At 33.0% G+C, this 27,564-nt stretch overlaps 1 protein-coding gene across 1 annotated transcript; it reads right to left on the bottom strand.

Annotated features, from left to right (window-relative positions):
* LOC143082029 (uncharacterized) lies at positions 1-27,375 on the bottom strand. Its single transcript, XM_076257611.1, has 8 exons — positions 27,244-27,375; positions 20,630-20,902; positions 19,348-19,605; positions 15,924-16,181; positions 9,356-9,634; positions 7,618-7,950; positions 5,171-5,506; positions 1-1,391 (listed from the first exon to the last, which is right to left on the bottom strand). The coding sequence occupies exons 2-8, from the start codon at positions 20,802-20,804 to the stop codon at positions 598-600; spliced, it is 2,433 nt and encodes an 810-aa protein (XP_076113726.1). The 5' UTR covers positions 20,805-20,902; positions 27,244-27,375; the 3' UTR covers positions 1-597.
* Positions 27,376-27,564: the final 189 nt, after the last annotated feature.

Genomic DNA, 27,564 nt, shown 5'->3' with positions numbered 1-27,564 from the left:
CAATTGTGAGAAATACATGTCTGAAAAAAAGATAAATTGTTGATACGTAAATTTCTGATGAAAATAAGTATAGGGCCACCGAATTTGTTTTTAAGGTATATACAATATTCAAAGTGGTGTTCTGGGTAAACTAATACTACAAAACGTTGAAATAAGCGTAACGTCATTGCATAGAAACCAACAACAAAAGAAGAATAAAAAACGAGTAAGCAGTTTCTTCTTCGTTATTTGAACTTGTCGTGTACTTAAAGGATATGAAGAATCAAAAGTCAAGTATATCACGTATATGTTAAGCATATACAGTTATAATTCATACACCAGATTTAATCTCATAATAATAATAATAATAAAAGAGAATAAAGAGACAAACAAACAAGCATAAGATAGCTAGGAAATAAAAATAATAATATGAAATAGAAAAATACGAAATCAAAACATACAAACTGTCCAAAAATCACAAGTGAAATAAAAAAAAAAAATATTAAGTTAACTTGACCAAAAACTGTGAATGATTATAATTACAATGTAAATAATACTTTTAATTACCGAAGGGTAATAAGGTTTTGACTCACTAGTAGCAAATGAGTGTGTGTTCAGTCAGAGTCGAAGATTGACATAATCTGTTGAATTATTTGTTTGTTCGTCAATGTCAGATGTTTCCCTAGCACTATCAGCTTCCCCACATGGATTAGTTAGAAGACTATATTGATGAGTCTCTTGGTTGTCGCGTATAACTATTTGGTACGGATTTTCGTATTCGTCACCGACATTTAAACCCAATGATGGCGTGACATCTGCTTCCATTCTAGATTCATCACTACTTGATGAACATTTTGTAGTTGCGTTTCTATTCGTCAAATGCTTTTCTTGGTTTTTTCTTCTTTGAAATGCATGTACAGATTCGTCTGATGAAGCAGCAGGTTCGTTACGGGTGCGTTTGTCATCGTGAACGATATCCTCGATAGATATCGCAGGCGACACATCAAGTGTAGCTTCTAAAACATTATTTTGTTGCACTGCATTAACTTGAGATTCGTGATCTGATACTCTCGAGTACGCACCTGTTTCAGTTGTACAAATCATTGCAAGTGGGTTGTTAATATTGGTTGTGGAAAATGCATCTTGAAGATTAAGGTTTGTTGGGGTTTGCTGAATTGGTTCTCGTTGATCAATAGCTAACCGCCGAAAGCCAGCAGCTTCATAAGAAATTGATCCTATTTCATCGTAAGTGTTATAATGCAACGGCTCTTCTATATTTACTCGCCTTGTTCTAGATCTCTTTCTGATACTAAAACAGATGTGAATTAGGATTATGTAGACCAATAAACAGGCGATAATGCTACTACTTGTTATCAGTAGGTATCCATGCTTCTCTTTGATTTTACTGGATTCTAAATTAAACAAAAATAAGCTAAATATTAAAAGAAAATGTTTTCCCAAAAATATATTGGGATATTCTTCTGCAGAATATTTTTTTGTTAATGTTAATTTGATATATTTAATTGCAATAAAGTGTTAACGTGTGTGTTTTAAAACAAATACTTTTCTTTTAGTCCCATTTTCAAGGTGTATAAAAGGATTGAAGAAATACTGTGAATCTCATCTTCTGTTAGAACATTCATTGGAACTTCAAAACTTTTTTGACAAAAACTTGCAAACGATTCTTACAAGTTGTCTAATTACATTCCCTTTTACAATAATGAACTTAGATAAGTAATGTCTTTTTTAAAGCTTTTAAGACATTTGGTGATTTAAGGGCATACTTAAGGTTATGCAAGTATTTGGATGGTGATGTTCCTTTGGCACCATCTTACGGTGTTTATATATTACAAATCGTTCGCTATGCCGTGTCTGCTGTGACGTTTTGGATTTTAATGACCTGTAGTTGATAATTTTTGTATCATTTGGTCTCTTGTGAAGAGTTGTCTCATTGGCAATCATACCACATCTTCTTTTTTGATATTCAAGTGAAAATTAATCAGAAATCAACAGATTATAAACATGATAAATCGCTAAGAATATTTAAAACAAAAAAAACACTTTGACCTTTGGTCGGGTTGATGTCTCTTTGACGCACTCCCCGTTTCTGGGTCCATTCTCAATTTTACCATTGATAAATTTTGTCTAATTTTGAAGGCAATGAAATGCATAGATACTGCAGTATTTTAGAGTTCCTGTGGAAAGTGTGGAAATCTTAACTGGTCACATTCATGTCAAAACCTTACAAACGATTTACAGAACGATGATTTTAATTTTACTGCCTACACAAATGTTTTAATATACAAAACATCAAGGATATTATAAGAAGCTCAAATGATAGAAAACGTGATATGGTAAGTCGCGAAATTGTCTGTTTACTTCTAAAATTGTCCGTTTAAAAATTTTGAAATTGAAATAAAAACTAAGGCTTCAACCCCTATAGGCAAAGTTCGCCTTAGATGGATTTGACTTTGTTTTTTAGTTCTTTTTTTTTTGTCATATAGCTCTTCAATATTTCGGTTCTTACAAATCCTTGGCTTTCAAATATTTGGCTTTGGGCGTTCTTGATGAAGGTAAATACCGAAATGCGCTTCAAACGCATGAAATTTATATAACTGTTATTTTCATTTTTTACAACTTATTATTCAAATACATACACAACAATATCGATATTACGATATGTATGTGTGAATATGAACATGAAAACGACCAAACAATAGACGATATCCGGAGGTACAAAATATGACCTTCAAAAGACGGTAAATTTCTGCACATTTAAGCATTGCTTAGGTATTTAAATTGCACTTAAAATAAGTATAATGTGTGCATATAGAACAATAATATCAAATATCTACAGAATTCTTCAATTGAAAAAAAATGATGCAATGAAACATATTTATTAACAAAATGTCTCATTTAAATTATCACTCACGAAGTTTAGAACTTAGGCTATTTTGGCGGCTTTTGGACTACGTTGTGAAAGACTTAAAATTTACTGATCAAATCGGTTCTGTAATTATATTTTTAACGGACAAATAGTCGCTGACAAAAGGACAAAACTAATCACTTAATGCTTGTCCATTCAGCGGACATAACATTTCTTATGACGTGATTTGATGGAAAATATGTTTTCTGTGGACGTCTATCTGTGGTGTTCAGATGCACAATGGGTGAAGGTACAATACGGCTCAATAACTAGAGGCTCTAAAGAGCCTGTGTCGCTCACCTTGGTATATGTGAATATTAAACAAAAGAAACAGACAGATTCATGACAAAATTGTGTTTCGGTGATGTTGATGTGTTTGTACATCTTACTTTACTCAACATTCTTGCTGCTTACAATTATCTCTATCTATAATGAACATGGCCCAGTAGTTTCAGTGGTAAATGATAGTAAAAATTTACAAATTTTATGAAAATTGTTCAAAATTGACTATAAAGGACAATAACCCCTTAGGGGGTCATTTGACCATTTCAGTCATGTTGACTTATTTGTAAATCTTACTTTTCTGAACGTTATTGCTGTTTACAGGTTATCTCTATCTATAATAGTATTCAAGATAATAACCAAAAACAGCAAAATTTTCTTAAAATTACCAATTCAGGGGCAGCAACCCAACAACGTGTTGTCCGATTCATCTAAAAATTTAAGGGCAGATAGATCTTGACCTGATAATCAATTTATCCCCTGTCAGATTTGCTCTAAATGCTTTGGTTTTTGAGTTATAAGCCAAAAACTGCATTTTACCCCTATGTTCTATTTTTAGCCGTGGCGGCCATCTTGGTTGGAAAGTCGGGTCACCAGACACATTTTTTAAACTGAATACCCCAAAAATGATTGTGGCCAAGTTTGAATCAATTTGGCCCAGTAGTTTCAGAGGAGAAGATTTTTTGTAAAATATTACTAAGATTTACGAAAAATGGTTAAAAATTGACTATAAAGGACAATAACTCCTAAAGGGGTCAACTGACCATTTCGGTCATGTTAACTTATTTGTCAATCTTACTTTGTTGAACATTATTGCTGTTTACAGTTTATCTCTATTTATAATAATATTCAAGATAATAACCCAAAACAGTAAAATTTCCATAAAATTACCAATTCAGGGGCAGCAACCAAACAACGGGTTGTCCGATATATCTGAAAATTTAAGGGCAGATAGATCTTGACCTGATGAACAACTTTACACCTGTTAGATTTGCTCTAAATGCTTTGGTTTTTGAGTTATAAGCCAAAAACTGCATTTTACCGCTATGTTTTATTTTTAGCCATGGCGGCCATCTTGGTTGGTTGGCCTGGTCATCGGACATATTTTTTGAACTAGATACCCCAATGATGATTGTGGCCAAGTTTGGATTAATTTGGCCCAGTAGTTACAGAGGAGAAGATTTTTGTAAAAGATTACTAAGATTTACGAAAAATGGTTAAAAATTGACTATACAGGGCAATAACTCCTAAAGGGGTCAACTGACCATTTCGGTCATGTTGACTTATTTGTAAATCTTACTTTGCTGAACATTATTGCTGTTTACAGTTTATCTCTATCTATAATAATATTCACGATAATAAACCAACACAGTAAAATTTCCATACAATTACCAATTCAGGGGCAGCAACCCAACAACGGGTTGTCCAATTCATCTGAAAATTCCAGGGCAGATAGATGTAGATTTGATGAACAATTTAACCCGATGTCAGATTTGCTCTAAATGCTTTGGTTTTTGAGTTATAAGCCAAAAACCGCATTTTACCGCTATGTTCTATTTATAGCCATGGTGGCCATCTTGGTTGGTTGACCGGGTCACCGGACACATTTTTTAAACCAGATACCCCAATGATGATTGTGGTCAAGTTTGGTATAATTTGGCCGGGTAGTTTCAGAGGAGAAGATTTTTGTAAAAGTTAACGAAAACGGACGCAGGACGACGCAGGACGCCAAGTGATGGGAAAAGCTCACTTGGCCCTTTGGGCCAGGTGAGCTAAAAATATGAGAGAACGAAATACACTCTACAGAAAGTCGAATAAAACCCTCAATAGATTAATACAGATGTTACCAAATGATCTTATAATTGTACTGAAATAATGTAGTGAGTAATGAGTTGAAATTTAACTTTAAGTGTGTAACTGCAAGAGCCAATAAATTGAAATCATTTATCACATAATAAGCATAATCAGTCAAAATTATATTACCAAATGCTATGACTTCGAACTTATAGGAAGTGACTCCAAGTTGATTCGTTGCCCATATCTTGTACACATGGAAGTCAATACTGCTTACAATGTTTGTTTGAATAGTAATGTTATAGCACATGATATGCCCTTTGTTTCCAAAAGCCGTATACGGCACAGTTAAATTGGCCAACATGAATTCAAGTTTTATTTTGTTTTGGTTATGATCGGTATCAACGCCTTCTATCCATATTTCCTTTATTGTAGGGTCACTGTATATGAGAAATGTTAGTGATAACGGTTTATCTAGTTCGCCATGCTTGACATTTCTGTTTTCAGGTACAAATATTGGTGCACCTGCAATACATAGCAAACATTAATGTTGTAATTCAAGAATGAAAAGATAAACTGATAACAATACAATTGTAACGATATTTATAACAATGAAATAAAGAAGCGAACAATTCAAAACGTTAATAATAATAATCACTGAATACTTTGAATATCTAAATTTTCTGATTAGAAATAAGGTTTATATAATGATTCGTCAGAGTGATAAATGAAAAGAAATTAATATCACGTATGTCATGTATGTGCATAGAATAAGTAATAGTTACACAGAAACAGTTCAACAAATAAGGAAATTGACGATTAGCGGTTGAATTAAATGCAGAATACACATTAAAAGCTTACAAGTTGTTATGGTTGGCATTTTTTTTTTGTAAAGACCAATGTAAGTTATTTAGGTTTAAAAATTCGTTACACATTATGTGCGAGTGACCCTAGCTTCGCTCTCAGTCAATATGGAATTTACTGAACCCTCATATATCGTATCGGGTCACTACATACTCTGTAACTAATATATATTTATATATATATTAAATGACTGAATAAATAGTCAACGATAAATCTATACAAGTTTCTATACAAGTCTTAATTGAAAACAACGTTCCAACCAATGATTGCGTCCAGATAAAAACCGCAATTTTTATATGTGTGCATTTAAAATTAGTTGTAGAGGGGTCTAAATACAGTACAAACAACATTTTTCAAAAGACCAAAAGAGTGGGAAAATATATTTTAACAAAAAATATTTGATTAACAGGTCGACCAACTGGTGTTCTTAAACCCTACTGACTGCCATTGACGATTGCCAAATAAATTGATCACAAGGTGTAACAAAATGGATCTCTATATTAATTTAATACCAAGTAAAAAACAATAAACTTGCGGCAAAGATGGTAAACCACAACATGAGGTGCTAAATTTTCTTTTTTCTTTTTCTTTTTTTTTTTACACCATATCCGGATTTCGACAATGAATGTCTCTTCAGTGATGTTAGAGATCGAAAGAATTTGAATAGCTATTTAATTTACCTCCATTTAGGATAGACTCTTGAATTTTAAAGCGTTAAAATAGGATGAACGGATTATATAAACCGGAGGGAAAATATAATACAAGCCCAAACGAAATAAATATAAACAAGTCTAAATATATATATATAACTCGTCTAAACATCAACCCAACAATGTTAGATCTGTTAATTTGCTTTCGCAAATTTTGTGTTCTTCCCTCGCCTGGATTCGAACCCATACTACTGAGATATCGAGACACCAAATTGCCTGCACTGTAGCCATCCCGCTTTTTTTTTTTTTTTTTTTTTATCTTTGTTAACTGTAGCCGTCCCGCTAGACCACACGACCACCTGGGCTTCAAAAAAATAAAGCTTTCAGTGGCCGTGTGTTACCTTTCCTCGTCAGTTTTAATCTAGCAGCGTACTACAGTACATGATATATAAGGCATGGAGATGTTATTGTTACAGATCAGCTCAACTATCTATAGTAAAGGATCCTACAAATTAATGCAAGATACAGTCACAGAAAATAATTATGTTTATAGGTACGTCTGAGTCAGTGACAACTCTACAACAGATTTATCCATCGGATCACCAGCAATGATGGTGATACATGGCTGTGTACATTATGTATATACAACTCGTCTAAACATCAACCCAACAATGTTATATCTGTAAATTTTCTTTCGCAAATTTTTAGTTCTTCCCTCGTCGGGATTCGAACCCATACTACTGAGATATCGTGACACCAAATCGCCTGCACTGTAGCCGTCCCGCTAGACCACACGACCACCTGGTCTAGTTGGTTCTACTTCTGTAATTACTAGCCAGTTAACATTTAGAGTGTGAGTTTGAACCCGGCCGTGCGGGTGCACAAGACTCCAACTTAATTGACTAGGAATGTCAGTTTTCCTATCGAAGGTCGGTAATTTCCTGGCACTCCGGCTTTCTCCACCAATAAAAACTTGCCGCACCGAAAAAGCCCAAAATGGCGCCAAAAAGTGACGTTGAATCACCAACAATCAATCAATATAACGTACTAAATTATAATTGTAACGTCCAAGTATTGGCCCTTATATGGTCGTACAGTATTTAAATTCTAACATATTTTTACCTGTAGCCTTGATGTTGAAACTGAAGGAATCTTCTCCTAGTGCATTACTCGCCCATATTCTATACATTTCATATTCATTGCTTAACATTTTGAATTCAAATACTATTAGTTCACCTTTGATATTTGCATTGCTTTCAAAATCTGTGTACTTCAGATTTGTTTCAGTCATGTTAAAATGATTTATTGTTTCGTTTTTTGTATACCCTGGAGCGACACCTTCTATCCATATGTGTTCTACCATTGGATTAGAGAATAGAAAAAATGTCACTGTTATAGTTTTATACAGTTCAGCAAATTTTAGTTTTCTGTTTTCCTTGGCAAACATAGGTGGACCTGTAAACAAAGTTTGAAGTGTTTTTCAATATTAAGAAAGAATTAATATATCAAAACATTTCTAGTTCAAATAAATGGGTAAATCAATATTACAACATTAAATACTCGTCATTACCATGACTCATAAAAGCAAATTATGATATGAAACACCTGAAATGTATACAGAAAATATATTTCTTACAACTTTTATTTGATAAAGTTGATTATTGTGTTAAAATATATGATATATGCCGACATCTTGTAGTATAACAAAACATAAACCACTCGTCAAATATTAGAAAGGAATGCATGTCATTTGTAACACTTTCTTCTAGTTTTTGAACATTATGCGATTTATCTTATTTCGATCAATTCAACCAAATACAGACTGTTTTTTGTTTTATTTATCATTAAATAATCTGTTTTGACTTTGCAAAGTAAAGCGAATAAATTGATATATTTTTATATAGATATAGCTAATAACAGAATAAACGGTAAGATAAGGAGAAATTGCTGGAATGTATCTAATGATTGCTGACATGAAACATTATGATGATATAAAACACAAGAAATAATGACGCTTCAATTGATTACCTCACTATTTTTTTATTTATTTTTTGTTGCATTGCCGTTACCTTGACGACATAGTTGCTCTGGATGATAACAAATTATCTAATTATACTGCACTGAATTAGACTTGATTGATCATGGTTAATTCATAAGTTGTACAAGCTTTGAATTGTGTAAACTTCCTAATTAAACGTGTTTTGTTATATGACACATCCGGAGTGGTACTAAGGTGGTGTGGCCAAGGAATGTTGAAGCATTTTTGTTTTAGAAAATTGCAGTTTCAATAATAATTTTAGCGTTGTTAAATATCGCAAACGATATTTGGTGATTTAAATGGAAAATTGAATGGGATTCAGTGTATCGAGAAAGGTGCAATGGTGTATGCGGTTTGTTATATAATCGTGTGTGGTGCATGGCGAAATGTTTTACTGTGTAAGTTGGGAGATTGCATCCTTCAAGAACTTTGAACAAACTTTCAACAATTGCGAGAATTTGGTTAGTACATCTTTCTTTTGTGCTATGTAATTCATTACGATATAAAAATTGAGAACCTTTCAATCTTATTTTTTTACAGTTTTACCACTGCTAATATTTTAATGGGAGGGTCGTGCGCTCACAAACCTATTTAACATTTTTTCATCTTTATTTTGCTGGTCAATACCAGGTACCTTTAATTCAATCGTTCGTCGGTGACACTACTCTATGGAACCTGAATTGCTCATTGGTGATGGTAACATGCAAATGATTTGTTGAAGTATTAAATTCTTTAGACTATGTCATAGATTGGTTAATATATATAATTTTCTTATTATCCATAATAACAAAACTCTTTATTTTTATTTTGTAGTCGTCTTACCGTGATAAATGAAATATTCAGAACTTTTTTGCAACATGCTACCATTTGCATCACGTATTGTATTGGTTACAGCGCAGACATAGCGTCCACTCATCTGGTATTGATATGGAATGGTTTGCAGATTCAATGTTCCATTTTGCAATCCGTCTACAAAACGAACATGGTCACCATCCTCTGATTGATGTTCCCATTTGTCAAATATGTACGTATCAGGGAAACCATCAGCAGCTAAACAGTCTATGCTATTTCCTCTCACGATAACAGTAACATTCGGTGCATCTTAAGAAAAATTCAAAGCAGAACTAAATAAATGTTAGTCTTAAATGAATGTTGCATCTTAGCATCATCTTGAAAGTATCAGCCTAAACACTCTTAGTTTTTACCATAGTTTGTAAGACGGGCAAAGAATACCAGAGGAACATTCAAACGCATAAGTCGAAAATAAACTGACAACGCTCTGGCTAAAAGAGAAAGAGACAATGCAAGCAGACACATAACAGTATACAAGACACACCATAGAAAACTAAAGACTAAGCAACACGAACCCCGTCAAAAACTTGGGGAGATTGCAGGTGCTCCGGACGGGTAACCAGATCCTGCTCCACATGTGGCATCCGTCGTGTTGCTCATTAAAACAAACCCGGTTACTAGTCTAATTAGCTAGGTCACATCCGTGAAAAGGGAACGAGTATGTAGTTACAACATACGGAACATATCCGATATTATCTGTGAAACGGATATGCCATAACGGTCAACCAACCCGTGATGATGTCCGTAAAATTTACAAAGTGATGATTTCAACTTCACCATTTGGAACTCTTTGTTCATAGGTTCCTTGTGAGCAGCAATCCTCTATCAAAGAAATGATGATAGAATATACAAGCCCGGGAATATCGTATCAATTGTGAGATATATACTCCGTGTGCAGCGAAATTTGTTTTACATGCACACATATAAAAAAATTGCGGTTTTTATCCAACGCAATCATAGGTTTGTACGTGTGTACGTAGTTTTCAATTTAGACTTGTATATATACATTCAATCGTGATTTAAATTTTAAAATATTTTTTTTTTCCTTTACTGCCCGTGTAATGTCACATCCCATATTCATTTTATAAAATCCCCCGCCACGTTCGTCTAAATGATTGCTTAGGGGAATTTTTCTGTATTGCGGCTGTCGTATCTTAAACCCTGTTGACGGCCATTGGCAATTGACAAATAAATTGATCACAAGATGTAACAAAATGGATCTAAATATGAATTTAATACTAAACAGAAAACAATATACTTGCGGCAAAGATGTTATACCACAAATATTTCGGATTTCGACAATAAATGTCTCTTCAGTGATGTTATGAATCGAAACGATATTTGGAAGGCCATATAATTTACCTCAATTTAGGACAGATTCTTGAACTTAAAGGGACAGAGTATGATAAACGGATTATGTAAACTCGGGGGGGGGGGGGGGGCTTGGGAGATATGTCCTAACGAAAAATATAAACAAGTCTTTATTGAAAACTACGTTCAAACCTATAATTGCGTTGGATAAAAAGCGCAATCTTTATACGTGCACAAACAACATTTTCCAAAAGACCAAAAAAGTGAAAAAGTATATTTTAACAAAACGCATTTGACTAACTGGTCGAACAACTAATGTTCTTTAACCCTGCTGACTGCCATTGGCGATTGCCAAATAATATATATATGATATTAGTTGGTTTTCTACAGTAATGAATTTCACTTCTAAAACCTTTATATAAAAAGAAACTGTATAATTTACATGTAAACAAAGTCTTAACAATATACCTCGAGCGTAACTGATTAAAATACGACCGTGCACATTGACATCTAAAATAAAACCTGGATAAGTACCATTAAAGAATAATGTTCCCAAAAACAAAATTTTAGTATCCTGTCTTTTTTTTTTTATCTTTAACTATTAACTAAATAAATCAGTTGTGACATCGTTGCATCTACAATACATCAATTTTAACATTTTAATGCGCATGTCTAACCTAATCACATGATATTTATCGAGAATTCATCGACTTGGGCTTACAATAATTTGTTGATAAGCACAGACTTAGAAAAAAACAATCTCATGATAAAGTGTTTACATCGTCCCGAAGAGCACTGAATTAAAATATGTATTGATGAGACAACTTTATCAGCAAAGACACAATAAGAAGTAAAGTCACAAAAATACTGAACTTAGGGGAAAATCAATTCGGAAAGTCCATAATCACATGGCAAAATCAAAAAACAAAACGCATCAAAAACGAAAGGACAAGAACTGTCATATTCCTGACTTGGTAAAGACATTTTCAAATGTAGAAAATGGTGGATTAAACCTGGTTTTATAGCGCTAACCCTCTCACTTTGATGACAGTTTCATCAAATTCCGTCATATTTAAATTCATGCGTTAATTAAAAAGACACAATAAATAAAAAAGTCAAAATATGGGTACATCAGTCATCATTATATTACAATTTAAAAGGAACAATTTAACAGAACACAAAACATCTATCTACATACGCATTCATTGATTTGTGTGTCTGACGTCAGAAAATTTTATACGACAGAAATAGACCGAGATTTAAAATAGTCTTAAAATAGTCCAAACGTTATATATAGAATTTATAAGAATCCAAAAATAGTTAAACAAACAGACACAAAAGGTAAAAATGTCAAAAATAGGGGTACAGCAGTCAACATTGTGGTATCATCTTAATCATTATAAAAACAACAAATGTAACGAAGAAGCACAAAAAGGCATACATCAAATCTAACATCCTCATTTTGCTTAAATATGATACGATTTTATGTATCTATGTAAAATCCACCCATAAAGAACGGAAGGTTTCAAGTACTGGTATAAAATTGCGCGTTTAAAATTCGCACAGGTAGACATAAAATAATTTTGTCATTCAAAGTATGACAGGATACATAAATACAGTCACGTAAAATAGATATAACAAAAAACAGACTTAACAGTAAAAGTAATAATAATGAATAAAATAATAGTGTGGTTTAAAGTATGACGGGATACATAAGTACAGAGTTACGTCAAATGTATATCACAAAAATCAGACTTAACAGTAAAACTAATATTAATAAATAAAATAATTTTGTCATCCAAAGTATGACAAGATACATAAGTACAGATTCACATAATAAAATATTTTTGTCGTTCAAAGTATGATGGGTTACATGAGCACAGAGTCACTTCAAATGGATATCTCAAAAAACAGACTTAACAGTAAAAGTAATATTAATAAAGACAAATAAAAGAATAATACAAGTTGCTTTCTTTAAAAAAAAGAAATGCAATCGTAAACCCAAATGCTTGTTTGGTATTATACATTAGTCTAGATAATTGTTTAATTAAGATGTATTGTTTTATATAACTTTTGTTGTACATAAGAATTAGAAACTGACATTGAGTGTTTAGTTAATGTAATACCGGCTTCACACATCAACGTATAGCCCCGACGTACGTCGGCCGTGTTAAAAATATATGCACGCTACCTATACGCTAGTAATTGTGGATGCATTCAACCTGTCAATCATATCTGTAACGTGTGCACAACGAGCTTAAAACGTGTATCGGGCGTTCAGGTGAATGTTGGCGTATGTCTGTAACGTAGATGGAATTTATGCTACGAAGGAAAAAAGTCTATTGAACGTATTTGAGACTTTTCCCGGTTGTATCTGGAACGATAACCTATGCTTTCGAAGTGTCTAAGACGTTATTGTGTGTGTTTTAGTAAAAGTCAAACGATTTTGAAGCGTATACAACGTTACCTTATCTGTAGCGTTTTCAACGCCCTTGTAGCGTGTATATAATGTGCGTGTAGCGTACAGATATACGCTTGGCACACGTTTGAGCTGAATGAAATGTTTATGCTCCATTAAAATTTCCTGGAGTAAAAGCGTTCACCAATCGTATACCTTTGCATTTCGACGTACTTCAAACTCATGCAACGCGCGTTTAACGCTTGCTTAGCGCCCCTCTGGCGAGCAACTAAGTTACGCATACCGTTAAGGATTTTGTTAATTTTCTGTTTTGACTGATTGTTTTACATTGTCATTGTCGGGGCCTTTTATAGCCGACTATGCGGTATGTGCTTTGCTCTTTGTTGAAAGCCGTACGGTGACCCATAGTTTGTTATTTCTGTGTTAGGGAGCTACCATTTGATTTTTATGGGGGGGGGGGACTAGGATGAAAAATAATGTCCTGCATTTTTTTTAGCTGTAAACTGTCCTGCCTTTTTATTTTTCACTCTGTTTGGTCCTGCTTTTTTTTTTTCGTTTATCCTGACTTTTTTTTTACCTAAATTGTCGTCCTGACTTTTTTTTTGCAAGTGTCTCATCCTGCCTTTTTTTTACTCAAAACTCCTGTCCTGCCTTTTTTTTTCAAATTTCTTTCTTACCCCCCCCCCCCCCCCCCCCATAATTATTTTCTTTTTTTCTAGATAGTTGTCTCATTGATATCATACCACATCTTCTTTTTTTATTTGATATCTTATCACCGACCATGTTAAGTCTGCTTAAATTGCATGCATGATGAATTTTAAGGTTATCAGTCGTAATTAAAGTGGTACACATTTATTCGTTAATTCATTGCTTGAAGTATTATTTCTTACATTTGCATGATCAAATGTATTCTTTTTTTAAATATATTTTAGATTTAAATTAGTGTTAGTTTTTTTCCTCCATATTGAATATCTACTTATCCATGTTATCAGTCACATTTTAATGACGAAAAGGATCCAGAGGTTATGTGACCTCCTTTATTTAATAAAAAGTAAATAATGTTGCAATATTTAAACAAAGGAAATAACTTTAAATTTGCTATTTAAAGGAAAATAAAAACGGAAATATACTTTCATAATTAATTTTAACGTTATTTTCAATAAACGATATTTTTTTTTGGAAAAATTCTCGTTTTTTTACACCTATTCGATGCACCAAGGAATGGAATATTTAAATGTACGTATTTTAGATTATGTTTTTACGTCCTTGGTGTGCTAGACAGACTTCCTTTTAATTTCAGTATAAAAAAATTAGCCTGCTTTGTACATCATGTACATATTCCCTAGACTCATAATCTAATTAAATGATAGTAATACTTCTTTTATAGATATTAGTTAACAAATCTCATTTCGAATATAAATCGTATTTCTTACATGCAATCTTATCTCGTATCGAAACACAGCTGGTTTCAACGTTTGACCCTGGTTAAAATAACTACGCATATATTGGAAGTAAATATTAGCAGCTTGTAATTGCGTGCAAGGAAGTATTCAAATGATAATTAAAGTAGCTTGCGTCATAATATATTATGCATCTTATGTAACATATTTCTATGGCAACTTTAAGATGCTAATGCTTATTCAACAGGTCAATTAATAAGCTATTGCGCATGTATATGCAAGGTGGTCATGGAAAGAACAGATGTATTCCGAATAACATCCGGTGTTCCGAAAGACTACGGACATCGTCCAATATATACTGCGTAAACTCTCAGGGGTTTACGCAATAACACGTTATTAAGATGATAAACAACGTCAGTACGCAAAATCTATACTTCAAGACCATCGTGTATTATTTGTGAAGTTGATACGGAATATTTATCAACAAGTTCTTGGTACCTTCCGATTAACTTTTTTTTTAGAAAAAGGACGAGACGTTCTTTGACATACTCCTGTTGCATAAACTTTCTGCTCAGACACTGGTGACGTTTTACAACCCACCACTTCTTCTTAACATGTCCTGTACCAAGTGAGACTACGGCAGTTGTTGGCACAAAGTCCGTTTTTATGCATGTTACCGTTTTCTTTTCTTGCAGTTTAGGGTTTCTGTTGGCCGTTTTTTCTTTCTTATAGTTGATGTGTTTCCCTCGTATTTAGTTTGATGCCCAGATTTTTTTTTCTCCGCAACTTAGACAACTGTCAACAAGAGACCACAATAACACATACATTAACAACTATAGGTCACCATACGGCCTTCGACAATTATCAAAGCCCATGCCGTATAGTCAGCTATAAAAGGCCCCGATATGACAATGTAAAACAATTCAAACGAGAAAACTTACGGCCTTATTTATATAAGAAAATGAACGAAAAAAAAAGTATGTAACACATAAAAAAACCGACAACTACTGAATTACAGGCTCCTGACTTGGGACAGGCACATACATAAATAATGTGGCGTGGTTAAACATGTTAGTGGGATCCCAACCCTCCCCTAATCTGGGACAGTACAACATAAGAACGAACTATCAGTTGAAAAAGGCTTAACTCGTCAGATGGACAAAAATACAAGTGGACGTGGCCGGGTACTTGTACATCTCGACAGTAAAAAGACACTAGGAACATATCTGATAGTACTCGCAGTTATCTGACAGCTAGTTCAAAGCCACTAAAAACTAATAAAAAAAAATTTGGTTTCCATCTAAATGAAAACTTTCTTTAAACATAAAAATCCTGTGCACATACATGATTTAGTTGATAAGTCGCTTTTGTGAAAATGGTATATATGGTTATTTATTTTGATACTCACAGTTGACATGCAACGTTACATAGGCCATTGCCGTTTGATTGATGGTATAGCATTCATACACTTTAAGATTATCTTCTCTGTCTGGTTTCAAAGATAAAGTCACCATGTTACTTTTACTTGTTGCTAAGATGGTACCATTTTCTTTTATTGATAGTCGCTCTACATCCTGTCCTTTTATAGAAACACAGGATATGTTCATAGTTGTTCCTTCGTATCCACTAATTACATTATCGTCGCTCTGATTAAGAAATCGAATTGCTACAAGTATCAAGAATAAAACTAAAACAATTGTTATGACTGTTTGTTATCTTGGTTTTTTAATGACAATTCCCACCAAGAGTATGTTTTCGCTATTGAATTATTCAACTTTTCGTATTTCTATTCAGTCAATAAATCAACGCTAATTCCATTCCATATTACCCGGTTAATAACCTAAGTTTTAAAAACATTCTTGTTGGTATATTTCTCATTTGCATGAAAATAACTTTTAATTCCCTCGGGAAAAAGCTAATGATCAGTTAAGTAATTAGTGAATCGGTACCTTTATATAAGCAACCAATATCTAGGAAACAATCAGTTACATCACAAAGACATTCTAACCAAGATAAGATTCCTTATCCATAAAGCAACGTAGTCCTAATAAGCACAAAATGTGCTTGACACAAATTAACTTTTTCTATTCTCCTTATTTTCATTTTTATTTTAATAACATATATATATAAAAGAGAGGCGAAAGATACAAGAGATACAGTCAAACTCACAGATCGAAAATAAACTGAGAACGCCATGGCTAAAAAAAAAAAAAAGACAAACAGACAAATATAAGTACATAAGACACAACATAGAAAACTAAAGAATAAACAACACGAACCCTACGAAAAACTGGGGGTGATCTCATGTGCTCCCAAAGGGTAGGCATATCCTGTTTCACATGTGGCGCCCGTCGTGTTGCTCATGTTATTACAAACCCGGTAAAAAGTCTCATTCGCTAGGTCACATTCGTGAAAGGGAACGGGATTGTAGTTACGATATAAGGAACATATCCGATATCATCTGTGAAATGGATTTATTCCATAACGGTCAACCAACTCGTGATGGCGTCTGTAAAATTAACGAGGGATGATTTCAACTTCACCATTTAGAACTCTTGGTTTAAAAGCTTCCTTGTGAGCAGCAACCCTTTATCAAGAAAATCATCATAGGAAATACAAGCCCAGGAATATCGTATCAATTGGGAGATATATACTCTGTATGCAGGTGCTGCTGGAATGTTGCTACAAAGAAATAGAAAGTTCACAATGGGGAAGCTTAAATCATCTCTTTTGTCGTAAAGTTCTGTTATCAACCGACCCTCATTGTCCATATGTCAATATATAGATGTAAGTCAAGATATGAGGCAGACTTGACTGCATTCGTTGTATCCGTTATCTCTAGTTCGATGGGATAGATGCGTTCAACATAGTCACCAAATTTTGAATTATTTAATTATTTATATAAATTAGCAGCTTACATAAATTTGTATTATATATTGTTTACCAAACAACATATATTTACCCTGCTTTTCGTTTTTAAAACTTATTAAATTTGAAAATGTAATGTACAGAGTACACGGGAAGGAAACGAGAACAGCCAAACATGTTTTATGTATTTCCGTTCGCTTCGACCTATGAAAATACTGTATTTGCCCTATTAGAATCGAAATAATTCCTTCATGTCATGATTTATGCTCGTTTTAACATGGGTATGAATTATATTTGACTATATTTTGGACATCTCTAACGCTCAGTGTAAAATATCGACAAATATAATGCCTGTCCATGTTATAATAAAGCATAGAACATGACATGAACGAATTATTCGTATTGGCTTTCAATATTTTTTTGTTGTTCGTAAAACATTGTAAGGGTAAATCCAGTGGAAAACACTTTGGTAGCTTTTTAATCGTATAGTGTTTTTTTATTTGTTTTTAAACTTCCATTGATGTTCGCCTCTTTCGTATTGAATGCGATTGATCATTTTTCGATTGATAGGTCTAAACGTCACAGATCAAACTTGATGCTCTATTGATACACAAGCTGCAAGAAAATAAACTCATCATAGATACCAGGACTAAATTTGATATATACGCCAAACGCGCGTTTCGTCTACATAAGACTCATCAGTGACGCTCGAATCCAAAAAAGTTTAAAAAGCCAAATAAAGTACGAAGTTGAAGAGCATTGAGATCCAAAATTCCTAAAAGTGTTGCCAAATACAGCTAAGGTAATCTATGCCTGAGGTAGAAAAGCCTTAGTATTTCAAAAAATTCCAACTTTTGTAAATAGTTAATTTATGAATATAACAATATCAATGATAATTCATGTCAGCACAAAAAGTGCTGACTACTGGGCGTGTGATACCCTCGAAGAAATAAATCTCCACCAGCAGTGATATCGACCCAGTGGTTGTAAATAAACTCATCATAGATACCAGGACTAAATTTTATATTTTACGCCAGACGCGCGTTTCGTCTACAAAAGACTAATCAGTGACGCTCGAATCCAAAAAAGTAAAAAAAAGGCTTAAAGTACGAAATTGAAGAGCATTGAGATCCAAAATTCCTAAAAGTGTTGCCAAATACAGCTAAGGTAACACTTTAAATATGTAATTCCCTGGGCCTGATACAAAGTAAAGAATTCAAAAATTCTAAGCTTGCATACTCTACTGTCAAAATCTATCTCTGACAACAATATATAACGCAGTTTATGCAAAACTCTATACAAAAATATCTAACTCCCAGGAAAATTCCAAAGGAAAAGTCCGAAAGCAAATGTCAAAATCAAAGGCTGATTTTAACCCTTTTTGGAACCTTAATTTTGAAATCAGAGTCTTAGATATTGAGTGCACCTTTGTTAGTGTTGAAAACATTGAAGTGAGGATGTATTGTAGTAACTACAATCCTGTCCCCTTTTCACGAATGTGAACTATCGAATTAAACTTATTACGGATGTGTAGTAACATGGGCAAAACGATGGGTGCCACATGTGAAGCAGGATCTGCTTATATCCTACGGCGCACCTGAGATCACCCCCAGTTTATTTGTAGGGTTTATGTTGCTCAGTCTTTAGTTTTCTACGTTGCTTTGGTCATGTTGGTATACTATATTTTGCATGGTGTTGGTGTACAAATTTTATTTTATTTACCAAATAATAACTTGCACGGACTTTTTGTTCAAGTTTATCTTATTCGGACATAAACCCTTTTCACAATTCGACAACATGTGTTTCCATTACCTTTATCCGTTGTATTGATGAATCTTGACACGGTGCGAGTTATTTCTGAAGCAAACATGACATTCACAAGTTCAAAACGGACATCAAATGCGTTTCCGATGTCGCTTAGATTTTATTTATATTGCGTTATTATTAAAAACCATTGTACTTACATGTAACTAATATCACAGTAGGAAGTAAATCATTGCTGCATTCATAGTTACCAGCATCAGTTGTTGAAACGTTTGTTATCCTTAAATGAAATGTCAAATAATAATCAAACGTTCCTTCGAACTGCCCAAAATAACTCCCGAAACCCGTAAAAGATAAGATTCTTGAATAGGGTGCAGATGAGTTATCTGTAAACGTAAGATCTATTGTTGATTTTTTCTTTCCAAACTTACTCTCGTCCTGTGATGTGGCCAATATGTCTACAAATGAATATGAAAGATTAAGGTAGCACAATACAAAGATTTTTTTACTTCCAATCACTAACCTTTGAAATGCTGTACTTTTCTTATGAATGCATAAAAAATAATAAAAGAGGTATGCATAGATAGATAAAAGATTAATCTTTTAAATGAATACAATATTTTTATTATGCAATCATTATGTAATCAATTATTATGTAATTAGTTGCAAAATCTGGTTAAGTTCACTTGAATGAATTTAGCTCTACCATCTCTTTAACTATACAGAAAATTTTAATGAAATCTTAATCAACACATCATGGGTTTCAAAAGGGTGTCTCAGATTGTCTCTATGGTATTCCATTCTCTCATAAATCTCTAACTAGTGTAACCATCCTAACCACATAAAAGAAGATAGTGTTTAATTAGGTGTAAAATTTGTTCTATACATTCTATCTGAAATCTGAGACACCCTTTTGTAGATAATGGCCATAGGAACAACATATAATAAAATCAACCCTCTAGGGATACCTATGCAGAAACTAGTTTCATTTGAAAGTAGAAATTTGGTGAAAAATATTTTAGACACAGTTAACATTATAATTGGTTACATAATTTGTGTATAATACTAACATTGCATTAATTTGAAAGAGTAATCTGTTAGCTATCTAAAACTACCACTTTTATAAAATTTCAAGCATTATTAAGAAAGTTATAGCATTTTAAAACTTGGGAGTTGGAGTTATAAAATCTTTGTATTGTGCTACCTTAACAGAAATGTTTGTTTTTATAGGTCGACAGATAGTATTATAATTTCAATGTGCAGAGATCAATGTCTTTTTTCAAATTTATAATTGTATCTTTTTATATAAACTTTTTTATATAACGTATGCAAATGATTATTGTACAAGTCTTCACATGAGTTTTATTAAATTAATGTTAATTATTCACAAGTATGAAATGTTACGTTTATGCAGTTTGAACTTCTTTATTTGATACATGTTCAATTAACTATACAAAATAATTTATTTAAACATTTTCTCACCTGTTTCATTCAGTTGTATACTTGATTTAGTAGAAACCGATAGACCAAACGCTCCAAAATCGTCTGGTGCCTTAAATTTTATTCCAAGTATCTTACTTGTCCTGATTTTATATTTGTTTGTGTCATAGTCTCCAAATGTATTTACTATTTCACTTGAACTTGATTCTTTGGACATGAAGTTACATATAATACGTTGCTCTGGATTGCTGATATTCAGTTGTAAGTAAGATCCCGGTGTAGTAAAGACTGGCCTCAATGTACTGCATAGTCTATCTGTAAAATCATCTCAGCATTAGAAATAATCTGGGTTTTTTTTTCTAAACTTCCGCGTTGTGAAATTAAGAATTATCAAAAAATAATCCGAATATTCCAACTCGCTGATACATATATTTTAGTTTCATTTTAATAATATCACTTTTATAAAATGGGCAGTGGATAGGCATCAGACCATACAGATAATTCACTGTCTTAATATGCCGGCTATATCTTTCCTGGGATATGTGTAATGCTCACCGAGTTTGACAGTGTCAGGTTGATATAAACCTAACATCTATATAGGGAAATATTTAGGTAAGCATAAAAAAACTTTGAACGTGAAATTCGAAGAATGCACTTACTTGTAAGAAATATCAATAAGAGACATGTCAGACTCTCTGTTGTTAACTGAAGAAAAACACACAGATTGTTAATGAATGCAAAAAAAATGTAAATTAAACAAATACTAGACAACCATTTCATTGATTATTATCCATTTACCTTGCAACGGTGCTTGTTGCTAGATTATAACATTTTGAGACAGTAACATTTTCGTTTACGTAGGCCAACCTTATAATATTATTAATAATATAGTGTGCTAGACTAAGTGACCAAATACAATATATATTGGGTCAGTAAATTTCATATGGGTTGAGAGCACACTGTGTAACGAATTTATCTTACCGACTATCTTAATATGTGGTATTTACACTAGTGGCCTATCAAAGTGATCAAGTCTTCAATGATATTATCAAATATCTACTTCCATTGGTCTATACAAAATTAAATGTCAACATGCAATAACAACTTGTTAGCTTTAATGTGTTTTATGAATTTATTTCAATAGTTCATTATCAATTTCTTCGTCCGTTGAAACCTTTCAGATTTTTTCTCTACACCGTATTGTTTTTGCAAAGGGATTTAACACTTCTACTAACCGTGTATTGAAATAAACCCCGCCTATCTCAGCGCGTCTGGCGTACAAAATTATAATCCTGGTACCTTTGATAACTATTTACACCACTAGGTCGATGCCACTGCTGGTGGACGTTTCGTCCCCGAGGGTATCACCAGCCCAGTAGTCAACACTTCGGTGTTGACATGAATATCAATAATGTGGTCATTTTTATAAATTTCCTGTTTCCCAAACTTTAAATTTTTGAAAAAACTAAGGATTTTCTTATTCCAGGCATAGATTACCTTAGCCGTATTTGGCACAATTTTTTGGAAATTTGGATCCTCAATGCTCTTCAACTTTGTACTTGTTTGGCTTTATAAATATTTTGATATGAGCGTCACTGATGAGTCTTATATAGACGAAACGCGCGTCTGGCGTACAAAATTATAATCCTGGTACCTTTGATAACTATTTACACCACTGGGTCGATGCCACTGCTGGTGGACGTTTCGTCCCCGAGGGTATCACCAGCCCAGTAGTCAACACTTCGGTGTTGACATGAATATCAATAACGTGGTCATTTTTATAAATTTCCTGTTTCCCAAACTTTAAATTTTTGAAAAAACTAAGGATTTTCTTATTCCAGGCATAGATTACCTTAGCCGTATTTGGCACAATTTTTTTGGAATTTTGGATCCTCAATGCTCTTCAACTTTGAACTTGTTTGGCTTTATAAATATTTTGATATGAGCGTCACTGATGAGTCTTATGTAGACGAAACGCGCGTCTGGCGTACAAAATTATAATCCTGGTACCTTTGATAACTACTTAATTATTTATTTTGAAGATAAAGTATGTTTACAATATACATCAATTCAGTCGTTCGTGTACTTACATATTTCTTGTAAGAGAAAAATTGAATTAAATGCAGTTGATAGCTGTTATTCTTATTATTTCCTTGTTCAAATTATTTCTAAGTCAACAGCTTAATGTTCCTTCCGTCGTAACTACAATCCCCTTCCCTTTCATGAATGTGACCTACCGAATTAGACCATTTACCGGATTTGTAATCACATAAGCAACACGACGGGTGCCACATGTGGAGCAGGATCTGCTTACCCTTCCGGAGCACCTGAGATCAGCCCTTGTTTTTGGTGGGGTTTGTGTTGTTTATTCTTTAGTTTTCTATGTTGTGTCATGTGTACTATTGTTTTTCTGTTTGTCTTTTTCATTTTTAGCCATGGCGTTGTCAGTTTGTTTTAGATTTATGAGTTTGACTGTCCCTTTGGTATCTTTCGTCCCTCTTTTAATATGAATTATGGTATTAGTTAAAAGATGGATTTTTTTAGAGATTTGCATTACCATTGTCATGATTGTATGAGATATCCCACGTGAAATTCCGAATTTCACTTGGTAGCTTATAAAAATGGTCATTTAATAATTAAACAAATTAAATAAAAGCAATATTTAATCCTCCGACAAAAAAACAACAACACTGAATTAACAAATAAATGAAAAACTCACCATTGCTATTATAAAATCATAAACATTATTATATAATTTCCTTGTATTATGAATTTGCACTTTGCCCTGTAAACTTGAACTCTTTCTATTAAAGATACAAGTAGAATATCATTCAAAGGTTTAAAAAATAATCATACCTTACGAAATAATATTGAATCTTTTTTTTTCTCTCTAAAATTATGCTAACAATTGAAACTAAAAGAACATACAAGACAGCGATAAACTATAGAATAACGATTTAATCAGATAATAAAAAAACAAAAACAATAATTATAATTGACGAAAATGATAAGCAGTAATGTTCTATATCAAAATGTTCAGTGTTACTTAAAGCAATCAAACTCAAAGTGCTTTAGAAGGTGTCATGTATCCTTATATTGTTCATTTTCGGGGTTTACTTTTATATGAGTTTACAGGGCTGGTAATTTAAGATAGCATGTATGTAAAACTACTTGTCCTTTGATTAAATCTTCATGATGGTTATTTAGAACAACAATTGAGCTTCGTTCATCGACTATTACATAGTTCAAGTTAACCGCATAATTAAACATATTATATAGCACGTGTTTATGTCTTACACATCCTAGGCTTTCAAATGTTTGAATTTGAGCGCTCCTGCTGTATGTAATTATAAAAAGCGCTGCGGGCGTACGAAATAAAGTGTTATTATCAATTATATGGAAAGTGAGTGACGATGCTAAACGCACGAATGATGTTCACTAAGATTAAGGTAACGACACTGGATTCTTTGCTACTTGGCAACCAGAATTTTAAACGTGTGCATGCCTGTTTATACAGATCGAAAAAAAAATATATTAAAGATATCCCTTTATTCGCATCTCTATCGGTATCATCCGTCCTTTTTTTTTTCATTTATCGCATTTTAAATATTAAAAACTGCAATTCGTGTATAGCCTCTCATCCAATAACTACATGAAATGTAAAGGATGAGGGTCAGATCCCGGTATGTAACAAGACATATCAATTTAAAGACTCAACATTCTAACCCAAGGCCATGTCGTAGCTGTAATGCGCAAAAATACAGTGTCGTTACCTTAATCTTAGTGAACATCATTCGTGCGTTTAGCATCGTCACTCACTTTCCATATTGAGCGAGCGGTTGAAAAATATGATGATATATTGCACGAATTATTCGGAAAATTAAACTCTTATAATTGATAATCAGCACTACTGTCATTAGGGAGTTGTACCTAAGGGACAAACATTATTATGAGTTTATTCTGTATAAGGACGATCACGAAGACGCTTGATGAACTTTAATAGCACTACAAACTGATCAGTCTAAAAAAAGACCATATGTTTTGCCAGTAAGGTCGAGCACAGATTTTAGAACAGAAATACCCCAAACTACCAAACAACCTGGCATTCTGTAAGATCAATTTATAATTGAAATAGCTGTAAAGTTTTATGAAAATCAAAGTTGATTTGAAAAAGTTATAAATATAATTAAAGGTGACTATCTGGATTTAATCAGAACTGAAAATTCTAGGTTTTTTTATCTATTAATTAAATCTTTTCATTTGACAGCAATGAACCAAACTACCAAATAACCTAGAATTTTGTAAGATCAATATATAATTGAGATAGATGGGCTAATTCGGACCAGTCTAGACTAAATTTAAAGGTCAAGACTGAGTGGAGACTGGTCGAGACTGGTCAAGACTGAGTCGGGACTGGTCGAAACTATATTCAGACTATATCAAAATTATAAAGTACTTAATCAGATCTATTAAGTGATTTCGAGACCAAAGTCGAGTATAGTTAAGTACAGTTAAGTACTGTCAAGATAATGTCGAGCCTTGTCAATTAAAATATGTGCTCGACCTTACTGGTCGAGCACAAAATATGGTCTTTTCAGACTCTGATCAGTATGTAGTGTAGTGCATGGATACAGGCGGTCCCCTCTCAATCGTAACTACTCGACCATTCTCGCTACGCCAACAATATTGTAGGCTTTGCGAGAATGACCAAGTAGTTACGATTGCTCTATCTGGTAAATGACGTCATAAAGGTATGCACTATTGACGAACGTTTCCGGTTACGGAGATAACTCGAAAGTGGTATATTGGCTGATCATTTTTGCTGTTCAAAAATAGGCATATCAAAATCTATGAAAATAATGGAAACTATTGGTTCTTTCTCTTGTCTATGGTTAGATTTATATTAGCACATAGAAATTTATATTAGTGTTATTAAACTTACCGAAGATAAAATTAAGGACATTTGGTTGAGAACATATTCATTTGATGATTAAACTGTAACACTACAGGGTAACCAAAATCTACTTGCTGGCCACTTCGTGTAAATAAAATTGAGAATGGAAATGGGGAATGTGTCAAAGAGACAACAATGTATTGTTCGAGACAAATACGTCAAAAAGATAGATAGTTGGGGAGGTAAAAATTATACGAATAGAAAATAAATACACTTCCCAGCAGGAATAATAAAGGAATAAGAATGGTGGTTTTTCAATGTTATTTCATATTCATTTACTGATAGCTTCATGGGTCTCCAAATTAAAAACTGAAAGAATATTCCTCCAAAATATTTTAAGAATCTGGATGATACTAACTTTCTTTTCTATTTCATAGCTATTTCACATTACTGATATCTTCGTGTGTCTCTAAATTATATCCCCTCCCCTGTTAAATCACCAACAGAATTGGGGAATACACTGGATTTTAATGTATAATTTTATGTAGTTTCAAAACAAACAAAAAAAAGATTGTTTGGGGGAAAAAGTCATAGTTAAAAACTTTATGCAATGTTTTTATAATATTCTTAGTCCAGACGGTATTGCACTGGCATACTTCACTGATGCATTGGTAGTGGAGTTTAGATGAAACATGCAATCTGAACAGCAAATAATATACACTTGTTAAAAGAGAGAATCAAAAAGTTGTACACAAATAAATTTAAAAACTCACCATTGTCACATTGAAATCAGTTCCTTAAAGTCTTTCGTTTCCTGGTTTCATTAATGTAATTGTAAACTTTAGAAATGTTCATTGAAAATATTATCTAAAAGTTAAACATTAACGCAAAGCATATATTAAACAACGAGTCCTTCATCAGATGATGTTGGTAGCTAGACCGTCAGGTTAAGTAATGTTTTGTTTCCTTCTAAGACAAATGACAAAGTTGAGATTTTTGCACGAGTAAAACTGGTCTAAATCTTCAACATTTTGACGGTGCACAAAGACGAGCCACATGGCCATTGTTTTTTGGTTTATTTTTTTCAGAAGAAAACAGACCTTAAACATGAGATACAGATAGACCATGTAAAACATCATACTTTTTAAAGAGGCATTACATGAAACTGTTACGTTCATGATCACCAATTTGACTCAAATTCTCATTTCTTATTAATGAAATACTAAAACGTATATCCAAATTAGAAAAAAAGTCCAGAAAGAAAAAAAAAGAATTATAAAGTTAACGTACTTGTACTAATGTGTCTGCTTTTCGTGCGTGTTTTAGACTAGACGACATTTAATTAACCATCGAGATGACATATCGGTTTATGACTCGATATAAACATAAACCTAACAATAAATACATGCACAGACAAGCACGTGCAATCGTATATTGACGATTTGTCTAGATGTCTATACACTTAATATGAACAGCAACTTGTTATATCATTTTCTCTATTCTTTATATTTTTGCCCACTATTCTCTATTTTTAAATATTTTAAGCAACCCATTATTCTCTATTCTTTGTTTATATTTTTTATTTATTTTTCACTGGTTTGCTTGTTTTTTCCCCAATTTGTATACATGTAGTTTTGGCCTACTGTTCTCTATTCTCCATCCAGAACCCCATATATCAGCAGATACCTTTTTAAAGAATTGTTCCTATTGTAATGTATTCAACTTAAACCTTTTCCATAAATCACATAACAAACAAATTTACCTGAATAACTGGATATTGAAGGGTGAAGTTTGAATCTGTGCACTATGTTAATACATTAGCCTGAACAAAAACGAGATGATTCATCAGTTTATTGGGTTTTTTCTGTCCATCTGGTGAATCAGCAGTGTTGGCCGGTTGACCGGTTGGATATTCAATATCTAATAACTGTCCTAATTCAGGGCATTTCCATCAAGTTTTTTTTTAATGCGGATGTACTTGATCTTCAAGAGTTCTCTTTTGAACTTGGTTTTGTTAAGTGCCGGACACTATTGTTTGAATTGATACCATTTAAAATTTTATTTTCACTTTAACTTCAAACGA

The sequence above is a fragment of the Mytilus galloprovincialis genome, chromosome 7 (assembly GCF_965363235.1).
Source record: "Mytilus galloprovincialis chromosome 7, xbMytGall1.hap1.1, whole genome shotgun sequence".
NCBI lineage: Eukaryota > Metazoa > Mollusca > Bivalvia > Mytilida > Mytilidae > Mytilus > Mytilus galloprovincialis.
Note: the sequence above shows the minus strand (reverse complement) of the source record. Positions and strands in the feature narration are given on the sequence as shown.

Coding starts and splice junctions, on each gene's coding strand:
- LOC143082029 (XM_076257611.1), bottom strand. CDS start 20,804: ATGTCCAAAGAATCAAGTTCAAGTGAAATAGTAAATACATTTGGAGAC. Junction 9,635..15,923: donor TGTAACGTTGCATGTCAACT/GTGAGTATCAAA, acceptor ATTTTTCTTAAG/ATGCACCGAATGTTACTGTT. Junction 1,392..5,170: donor GTTCGAAGTCATAGCATTTG/GTAATATAATTT, acceptor TGTTTAATTTAG/AATCCAGTAAAATCAAAGAG.